This window comes from Palaemon carinicauda, chromosome 12 (genome assembly GCF_036898095.1).
Source record: "Palaemon carinicauda isolate YSFRI2023 chromosome 12, ASM3689809v2, whole genome shotgun sequence".
NCBI lineage: Eukaryota > Metazoa > Arthropoda > Malacostraca > Decapoda > Palaemonidae > Palaemon > Palaemon carinicauda.
Genome location: NC_090736.1, coordinates 151,167,093 through 151,178,292, shown reverse-complemented (window position 1 = coordinate 151,178,292; position 11,200 = coordinate 151,167,093). Strand labels below are relative to the sequence as shown.

The window sequence follows — 11,200 nt, the reverse complement described above, 5'->3', positions numbered from 1 at the left end:
CCTCTAGAAGAGCTGCTTACCTTAAGTAAAGTCTCTTCTACCCTTACCAAGTGGAAAGTAGCCACTGAACAGTTGCAGTGTAGTATTTAACCCTTTGAGTGAAGAATATATTTTTGGTTATCTTCGTGTTGTCATATGTATGAGAAAATAGGAGAAAGTGTACAGAGTAGGCCAGACTTGGTGTATGTTTAAGCAAAGGAAAATGATCTGTAACGAGAGAAGGATCCAATCAAAGGACCCAATAACACTAGCAGTAATATCTCAACAGGTGGCTGGTGCTTTGGCCAACCTACCACCTGTATGCTTCAAAGAAGAGAAACCTATGGAATAAAACTCCAGAAAAGACTATAATTAGATGACACAAGTCAAACTCAAGAGGCAGTGCCAACTTTTCATGTCTTGTATTCGAAGATATGTATATTGATCATCCAGAAAGGCATATCACACTCTTGTCTTATATTAAATATATTGTGAAATTGCTTGGCTTTTCCCAATATGAATTTGGTCACTGAATGGCCTAACAGGAAAAGTTTATGTTAAGAGGAAAAGTATAGGAATAATGCTAGTGTTTCTGATCAAGGTACTAAATGCTATAATGAGATTGTTGCATTTCACAATGAGTAAAACATATCTCCCACTAAGCTTTAGAAACTTTTCCTCCTCTTTGCATGCTCTCCATCATATATATAGTGACAAAAAAAAAAAAACGGTCATCACCATAAAACTAACAACTTAAAAATTTTTATTTAGATCGACTCAAAACTTTAGCTACATAGGGTCAAACCTGTGTAGCAAACATCTCCAAAGTTTCAAGTCTGTACAACAAAAATTCTTTGTTTCACTGGCTCTTCAAAATGTGTTCTAAATGAGCTCCCCGGTGCTGGAGGTACATTTGGATCCGGCGGGCAAAGTTCTCGTTGACCCTCCCGCATTCCTCCCTTGGGATCACTCTTATTACTGCTGTGATTGCTGCCTTCAGGTCAGGGATAGTCTGGGGGTTGTTTCCATATACCCTGTCCTTAAGGTATCCCCAGAGAGAAAAATCTGGGGGGTTCAGGTCCGGTGAATGTGGCGACTACTCCGGGTCACACCTGCAGCTGATCAGTCGGTCAGGGCAACGCTGCTGTAGCCATGCCAATGATTTGTTTGAAGTGTGGATGTTTGCACCATCCTGCTGGAACCACTGGAGGACCCTGACGACTCCTCTCCGTCGACCAAGTGCTATCCAGAACTTGCCAAGCACCTGGACATAACGCTCGGTGTTGATTGTCACAGACCGCTCTTTGTCGTCCTCGAACCAGAATGGTCCAATGATGCCATGTTTGGAGATGGCGACCCAGGCAGTGCACTTCACCAAGTGTAATGGGCTTTGCAGACAGTGCTCAAGGGGTGTTCACATGACCTGACAACAGAAAATGCACCTTGTCCGAAAACCAGACATTGTCAAGGAAGTCTGGTACACCAAAATTATGCCTCAACTATAAATTTCTTTTCCTCTGTAGTCCATGACATCTCGAAGGTCAAATTTGGTAGACTCAGAACATTAATTTTTCTTGATAAATCTTAAAAATAAAAGGAATTGGTTATTTGTTTCAAAAGTTATTCAAGGTTAGGTGATGACCGTTTTTTTTTTTTGTGTCACCCTGTAGCAGACTGTAATCCTCCGTTTTGAATGAGTTGGGGGAAGAAAGAAACTTAAATGAATACCTATAAAGCGCGGTGTAGTATTTGCAAACATAAAATAATGTTGTCAAGTAGTACTGTAAGTCAAAGTAGTTAAAAGATTTATATATATATATATATATATATATATATATATATATATATATATATATATATAGGCTGCCAGAAACCCTTAAATCAATCAATCAATCAATCTATAGACAGACACTTTCTCTTTATTATACAGGGAAGATTATAACTGGCTAAGCTACAACCCCAGTTGGAAAAACACGATGTTATAAGCCCAAGGGTTCCAACAGGGAAAATAGCCCAATAAGGAAAAGAAATAAGGAAGCACATAAAATAGTGTGCACATAAAAATCCTAATCCAAGAAATGGAAGACCATGGTACAGAGGCTATGGCAATACCCAAGACTTGAAAATAATGGGTTGTGGTGGCCGATATGGTAACGTCCATGACTGGTAAACACCAGACTGGGTTTCGAGTCCCACTCAAGCTCGTTAGTTCCTTTGGTTTCTGCAACCTCACCATCCTTGTGAGCTAAAGAATGGTGGTTTTGGGTGAGCCTACAGGTCTATCTGCTAAGTCATCAGCAGCCATTGCCTGGCCCTCCTTGGTCCTAGCTTGGATGGAGAGGGTGCTTGGGCGCTGATCATATGTATATGGTCAGTCTCTAGGGCATTGTCCTGCTTGATAAAGCAATGTCACTGTCCCTTGCCTCTGCATTTCATGAGTGACCTGTGAACCTTTAAATGTTTTTATTTTGGAGTGTCCTCCTCCTAGAAGAGCTGCTTGCCATGGGTAAAGAGTCTCTTTTACCCTTATCAAGAGGAAGTTACCATTGAACAATTACAGTGCAGTACTTAACCCCCTTAGTAAAAAATAATTTTTCGGTTATTTTTGTGTTGCCAGGTGTATTAGGAGAGAAGAATGTGCAAAGAATAAGCCAGATTATTCGGTGCATGTGTAGGCAAAGGAAAAATTAAAGTAACTAGAGAGGACTCCAATGTAGTACATGCTGGCCAGTGAGAGGACACAATAACTCTCTAGTCTAGCGGTAGTAACCCAACGGGTGGCTGGTGCCCTGACCATCCTAACTATACTGTATGAGCTCTCTCTCTCTCTCTCTCTCTCTCTCTCTCTCTCTCTCTCTCTCTCTCTCTCTCTCTCTCTCTCTATCTTCGAATTATAACCATGACCATTTTGACTAAGGTTTGTTTTTACAATAACAATTACATTGATCTTTGCCTTGTTTATTTTATCCTAACTTCTGGATCTCTCAGTTTATTTAGCACTAAAAGCATATAAACACAGTACTATATACACACAGTTAAGTTTTAGCGTCAACTTGCTTATTTCTTTAATCTGAAAACCAGTTTGATACTTTTTTTTTTATTATCGTGTGATAAACTCAAGGCCGAGCAACAGGTAGTTTTTGTGAATTTTGAATTATTATTTTTCTACAAAGGAGAAGGTTATATTCCGTTACTGCATATACGATATTTTATCCTGATTATAAAACTGATAACGAAATGGAAAATGACGATTTAATTATTACATAACAATAGATTAAGAATTTTAGATCACACGGAGCGGCCCCTGACAACACTGCCTTGCAAACCGCACCTACCGTGTGAGGTCTGTGATTGGTCAGAATTATTAGTCTAATTGTCTTCGTCGTTTGTGATTGGTCAGCATAGTTGGTCTCATGTTTTAATTGGCTGACAGGATTAAGAACCTTGAATATAATTAAGTCACGAATCTACACCGCTATTCCTCTACTGTCCACTGCCCAGTCTGCACCATTCGCTGCCTCAATTATTCGAAGAAATTAAGATTTTTGACTGTGACTTCACCATTAGTTAACCATGAATATCAGGAATCATCCCACTGAATTGGGTACGTAAGCACTTATAGCATTTTAAGTGTTAATATATTTTTTTCTTTTGCAATTTGACCCAGTTGAAATATGTTTTTTAGTAGTTGTCATTTATTATGTAAGTAGTTTTTAATCCTTTTGAAAGAATACCTTTTATTGTCATGTGGTTTTCAGTTCGGTGAAATTGGGATAATCTTTTATTATTGGTTATTTCTTTCTGATTTTTAAGTCTACAGTAAGGTTAGACCAGGTCAAGGAATATAATATTTTCGTATTTAAGACTGGTAATGATAAGTTTACGGTTATGACATTGTACCTTTACTCCTCGCCGAGTATATAGGCTATATATCTGGTAAAGTTGTATTGTATTACATATATCTTACCAACTGGTTATCTTGCCAAGTGGGAAACCATTCCTAGCTCTAGTATTTACCACCTAGACTTGGTAATACTTTACTTTTGTGATGTTCTGATGTACTTTACTGGGGACCCCCATTATTGGTGGATATATATATATATATATATATATATATATATATATATATATATATATATATATATATATATATATATATATATATATATATATATATATATTTCTGAAACTATTAATTTCCGACAGGAACGAGTGTCATTTTCGAAGAGAACGGACATTTTTCTACAGAAAAAACGTTTTTTTTTCCCTAGGTTACATTACCCTGTAATACATTACAAGGATACTCTTTCTTATATAATACGTGTGAACTTTTGGAGCCTTTGTATATCAGCGGCCAATTCCTCCCGCATGCATAGAAATTGGGAGTTTTCTTCCCATTTTCTAGTCCTTTGTAAGACTTTCTGCAAAATCTCTACACAAGAACACCACCTAACTTAAATTTCCCAACCTAACCTAATCTACAAGCTGTGTCCTTATCTACTTACCTAACGGGGGAGGGGCGGGAATGCGACCGCCCTTAGACTGCCGTGTTCTTAGCTGGCTGCTATCATGCATACATCCTGAACTTTTCTTGGACAGTTTATGTCAAAAGGGCAATGAGAAAGGAAAATCATCTCTTGACGAGTGATGATGCTGCTTTCTAGGTTGGACTTGGTAATCTTCTACACTTGGTTGTATTTATACACATGTTGTTCTGCCAAACTGACACTAATTATTCACTCATTGGTCTTTAATCTACCGTGGCTCGCTTCATTCGCAATGTAAATACTCTTCAGATTTAGCCAGCGGTATATTGCAATATGCGCATTACTTACTTCACTTACTTTACTTTGATGGCTGCTTTTCTGGTCCCAAACAGCAGGAGAACCCCACTCTCTGCAGGACCTCTACTGTCGTTTTACCTTGTTCGTTCAGAGTATTTAACGTTTCATGTCGCGTATTGTTCATTTACTGTTGAATCGTTACTGTTGTATGACTGTTGAAATAAGAAAGTCTTCAGTTTCCTCTTGAAAGCCTTAATGTCTTCAATAATTCTGGAGCCTAATGTAGACATATATCTAGGTTCCAACAGTTTGAAGCCATCTGTAACTATTCACGTGTCGACACGATTTGTTAACTGCGCAATATGTAGTAATTCTCTTGAGTATTTTGGACAACCGTTTCTAATAATTTGGTGGATTATTGTACATATTTTAAATTGAATTCTCACTTTAGGCAGCCAGTGTAAATCAATTAGTATAGGGGTGATCCTTTCTCTAGGGATGATTTTGGCAGACAAAAGTTAGGTGACCCAACTACATATAGGTTGGACTAAGGAGGAAACATGCTGTTTAAGATTCCGACATTTGTGTCGTCTGACTAATGAATATATGCCTTGACATTTGGGGTTTAGTAAAACCTTACCTTGATGATTGTCAAAGATATTACGATGTTTTAGGAATACAGTAATAGTAAGTTTATGTAGTGGGGACCAAGGTAAATCTTCCTCTAAGAAGTGTGCTCTAAGTAATCTAGTTAGGTTAGAGAGGGAATGTGAAGTTTCATAGTTGATTAGTGCTGGTAATAGAGTAAATATTTACCCTTCAGCTTAGTTTAGATTAGCAGGCTTACACCTGTGCTTATATAAAGGTTAAAGGTGTTGGGTTTTAATTCTAGTTTCCTCAGAATAGATGCTCACCAAAACATCAGCCGGGCAAGCCCAACCCCTCACTTTGCTGCCCAACCATAGCAATGGCCTCAATAGTAAACAGCTTAAATTCACGATCCCGGGCGTGGATCTATTTGCCGGCATGCGAATGCTAGGCGAATACACATTACCACTCTACTAACTAGTATATTTATCAATCTAGCCTAAATAAGACTATATTATGAAAATAGATTATTAGCCTTATTTAGTATCCTATGACAAAAATTTTCTTCAAAATTATGAAGCACAGGCTTTATTTTTCCATGGTATCAGCATATCTTGGATCTTGTGTGTTTGAGTCGGAAACAAACTACTCCTTTTTGTTTTTTCTACCCATTCCTCTTGCAGTCCGTTATTGGCCGTAAGGTTTTGTGTGGCTTAAATTTTAAAACTACTTGTCATTATGAAGTAAATTTTGCAAATTTAAATGTACGGTTATGTAATTTACTTATAGATTTTGGTTTTATGTGATTTTGACGATTACATTATTATCTTTTTAAGTTTTTTTTTTTTTTTTTTTCAACTTATTACAGTACCATTCTATACATAGTACTAGGTATGCAGTTAATTTTAACATTTTTGCCTCCTCCTTCATAAGAATCAGTACTACACAGTATTCTAGAAGTTTTATTCCACCTGTGACCAGATTGTGGAATGACTTAACTATGTTACTGATCTTAAGGTATTTTCTATTTATTCATTACGTCTCATATATATAGTGTATTTATTTCCTTATTTCCTTTCCACAATGGACTATGTACCCTGGTGAAGCCCTAGTGTTATTAGCATTCTGCCTTTCAAACTAGGGTTAGGTAAGTTAGTAATGATGATAATAATGATAGTGATAATTTGCAACACTTAAAAAAAATTTAATTCAAAGTACAAAGTGGAAAGAATGGAATTGTGAATTGTAAATTGCTGGCATTGCCAAGACATATCTATGATCAGAACATTTCATAGTAATGTAGATGACATGACAATGTTTATCAATGGTTTTAATGATTTGCACGTAGTGATTTATTTTGAAGTGGTAATTTGATTAGATATCATCAATTTTCAATATTAATCTTACCCGATGATCATGTAGCTGTCAACTCTGTTGCCCGACAGAAAAATCTAAGGTCGGGATACGCCAGCGATCGCTATACAGGTGGGGGTGTACACAACAGCGCCATCTGTCGAGTAGGTACTCAGGTACTTCTTGTCAACAAGAACTCAATTTTTCCTCTGTCGTGCCACCGGCAAGACCTACTTGGATACGCTGTTGTTTCTGGAGTTGTTTTTCACGATTTTGGTGATGTATTCGCTCTAGATTTTAGCTTTCGCTATTCAGGAACTATTATCATTAGCTTATCAAGCTTTTTGATTAGATTTGGATTAATTGTTAATGAACTTTGCTAGATTTTGGATTTCCCCCTTGGCTAATTCAAGAATTCAAGATGTCTGACCATTCTCAAGTCCCTAAGTACAGGCAGTGTAGCGTTAGGGCTTGTTCTAGGCGTCTTCCGAAGGCCTCCATAGATCCTCACACCGTTTGTTCCAATTGTAGGGGTAAATCCTGTCAATTGGAAGATCGATGTGAGGAATGCGCTGGGCTTTCGGAATTCGATTTTAACGAATTCCTAAAGAATGCACGTAGGCTAGAGAAGGATAGGATCAGGAGGAGTTCTTCTCGCTCGTTTGATTTTTCCTCTCCCCATGCCCCTCAACCTACTCCTTCCCCTGTAGTGGTGACTCCCGACCCTGCTACTAGTGCTCAACCCTCCATGGCGGACATGATGCGTGCCATTCAGGCTCTTGGTGACAGAGTGGAGTCATTAGCTAATGACCGGAATCAACTTTTGGCCGATGTCAAAGAGTTGAAAGCGCAAAGTGCAGTGGGAAGTGTAGTGAGTGCAAGTGAAGTGAAAAGTGTCAGTGTCAGTGTTGCGCATGAGGGTACATCTGTTCGTGCCAGTCGTCCTCCCAGTCCGGGACCTCTTGCAAGCTCCCAAGCCCAGGGGAGAAGCAATGTCGAAGGACCAAAGGGTTCGACAGGCCTTGATCAGCGTACAGATGTACCCTCAGTGGTTGCGGACGTATCTGTCAGAGATCGTCCCCCATCCACAAACAGACGAATGAGCCCTATCATTCCTCGTCTGTGGAAGAAGTTTCTAGGAAGAAACGTTGGACCAAGGTCTCACGACCTCTCAAGCGTAAGGTCCCTTCCGAGCGAGTCCAACGGCCCAGGTGTAGCCACTGGGTCAGTTCGGACTCGCCGCAGTCTTCCGAAGACTGCACACCTCCCAAGAGAGGTAGAGTGGTTCCGCAGCAGGCAACTACTCCGTCTGTTGCCGCACCAACCACGGTAGACCCTAAGTGGTCCATGCTGCAGACTATGCAGTCTCAGCTTGCTTCCTTCATGCAGGAGTATCGTGCTGAGAAGGTTGACACTGCACCTGTTAACCTACAACCTGCCACGGTTGTGCGCTCAGCAGATACTGCGGCTGCCTGCTCCCACACTCCGCCTGTGAGAGCTCCACCACCGATGCGCAGTCGACCCTGCCAGACGCATGTTCATGCTGCACCCTCCGTTGACATGCGTGAGCTACCGCATCAGCAGTGGGAAGGTGCTGTCAAGCTGCCGTGTTTTGACGCAATGCGGCATGCTCCGCAACCCATGCGGCATGCTCCGCAACCCACGGCAGTCCCTCCCACGCACCAGCACTCCGCTTTTGTTGTTGCCAGCTCGCAGACTGACCAGCAGCGGCATGATGTTGGATCCGCAGCAGCTACGCATGCACCCGTGCTGCCGGATTCAGCCGTTCAGCTTTCTGCTCCATCTTTGCCACTTCCTCCTCAGCTTTCGGATGATGGAGTATCTGATGACGACGAAGCTGCGCATTTGGACGATCCGCACTCCGACTTAGAAGAACCCAAGTCTTCGCCTCCCTCCTTAGACTTTAGGAAAGTCCTTGCCCTGTTCAGGGAGTTGTATCCGGAACAGTTTGTGTCTGCAACCCCGCGCTCTCCTCCCTCCGAGTTTGCTTTAGGCATGCAGTCAGCAGCTCCTGCCTTCACCAAACTCGTACTCGCACGCTCATCCAAGAGAGCTTTGAGGGTAATGGGAGAGTGGTTGCAGTCCAAGAAGCAGCTGGGAAAGACTGCTTTCATCTTTCCGCCTACCAAGCTTGCTTCCAAATCTAGCGTCTGGTATGCCACGGGAGAGGAACCCGGCTTGGGAGTTCCTGCCTCTGCCCAGGGCGACTTCTCAAGTCTGGTTGACTCTCCCCGCAGGCTGGCTATGAGACGATCTAAGATTTGCTGGTCCTTTTCTGACATGGATCATCTGTTGAAGGGAGTTTTTCGTGCTTTTGAGATCTTCAACTTCCTCGATTGGTGTTTGGGAGCGTTAAGCAGAAAGACTTCCCCTTCGGATAAGGACTCTGCCATGCTTATCATGTCTAGCATGTACAAAGCCATTCGGGATGGGTCTGGTGAGCTTGCGGCTTCGTACGTGTCGGGAGTGCTTAAGAAGAGAGACCATCTTTGCTCCTTCTTGTCTGCTGGGATCACTCCTTGCCAGAAGTCGGAGTTGTTGTTTACTCCGCTTTCCAAGTGTCTCTTTCCGGAAGAGCTGATCAAGGGGATGGCTGCCTCGTTGATCCAGAAGGATACCCATGACCTGGTGGCGTCCTCCGCACGTAAGGCCAAAGCTTTACCTTCCGTGCCTAGACCTAGGATGGACACACCAGCGTCTAGGTTCATCCCACCCTTTCGTGGGATTCATAGAAAATATTCTATGTTCAGATTTTATGGAGATTTTCTTGCTATACAGAGAGTTTCATTCTGTAGGCTGAGTTTTTTTCATACTGTATATAAAGGTATGAAATGCAGGTATAAATCATTGAAGTAAATGAAATTTTGTTAAATATATAGGCACAGTATATAGTTACTATATAGCATTACTCTAAAAACTCAGTGTGTGTCCAGCAACTAAAGAGTAAATACTTTGGAATTGGCTCTATTGTCAAAGACATGAATTGTGACACCAAACAAATTGGAATAAAGATGTATTCAGTTATGCAGTATAGTATTTTAACTGTGATTTATGTTATACAATTATAGAGATGCCATAGTTTTTGCACATGTTGATTATCCCCCCCCCCCTCCTGAGAGAAAATAGCTTATTTTCTGTATGCAGTATGAAGTACTGTACAAAATTCTTTTCATCAAAACTTGCCAAAATCATCAAGTTGTTTGATTTAGTGTTGAAACTTTGAGGTACCCATTGTTAGCTTGGCTTTCTTATATAAATGAATGGGTAGTTTGTCTTATGGTATTTTTTCATGAAAATGATAAACATTTGGTGTAGTCACAGCTGATGTGACAATCGGAAAGAAAAAAAAAATAACACCCTTCTAATATTGTCACAGCTTTTCTGTGAAGTTTTTCCTAAAGCATATATAATTTACATGTTATAGTCATTGTTTTTATTCACATTATATCTTAGTGTTGGGTTTCTCTTTATGTTGTCATCTTTATTAGCATATTTTCTGTAATAATTGTATTTTGTGTATTTCCATATCCGCATTAGCAGTGTTTCATGAGATTTCAGAGTACAGTATATGAAACTTATTGTTGTATTTTGCAAAGGAACTACTTATACTTGGTAATGATCAGGAATTTTGATGTTGCCAGAAAGACCTTTCCACCAACTTATTTATTTATTTTTTTTAACAAGGCATAAGGGTTTATATAAAAATGGTCATAGTTTATCACAGTGATGAAGCATTCTGTTTTTGTATAGTCAGGTGACAGTTTGAGCCTTTTAATAAACCTAATACTGAAATTGTACTTTTTGTATTAAAGCTCTTATTTGTATGAAGTATGAACTAGTACAAATTTTTATAGTTATTGAGAGAGAAAGGACATAGTCATGTTAAGGGTGCCATCAGACTAAGACTTGTTTTAAAAGCTGTATTTAAGAGTTAGGCAAAGTTCAGTATCCGTAGATATAAATGAATTAACGTTTCAGAATTAAAATCATCGTAAGTTCTAAGCATTTCTATTTAAGATCATCCTTTTGAAAATTGAAGGTGGGAATAAACTTCTTTCATCTGCAGAATGTTGGTTACAAAAGATACGTTTATACATGTCATTTTAGTTATGCTGTAAGGAAGTGTCTAGCTTTATTTCTCAGACTGGTGTCTTAGCCTTACTCATGTGTCTATTATTAATAAGTGGTAAACTGCTCAGGTAAACGTCGGTGTCCATAAGAACGTAAGTTAACCTGAAGCAATAATTACCCAAATATATACTTTACACAAAGAATATTATGGAGGGGAAAACTAAACTTTACAGGATTTTTTGTTTTACACTTAGAGATATACAAGATATATATAAACCTGAAAGGAAAGATTTATTTATTTATGTGGCATAAGCAGGGGGATTAGTTGTAGAAAGAAGGTAAAGGATTTTTTTTTTATATTTTATAAAAATTTCAGCAGAAATGGCAATGCTTTAGTGGTACTT

General features: G+C 39.6%; 1 protein-coding gene across 1 annotated transcript in view; it reads left to right on the top strand.

Moving 5' to 3' along the window:
- The first annotated feature begins 3,417 nt into the window (after positions 1-3,417).
- Dera (deoxyribose-phosphate aldolase) overlaps positions 3,418-11,200 on the top strand; it is a 64,285-nt gene continuing 56,502 nt past the window's right edge. Inside the window, exon 1 of the mRNA XM_068384611.1 lies at positions 3,418-3,583. Within this exon, the coding sequence (XP_068240712.1) occupies positions 3,553-3,583 (31 nt within the window). The 5' untranslated portion in view covers positions 3,418-3,552. The remainder of the gene's footprint in view (positions 3,584-11,200) is intronic.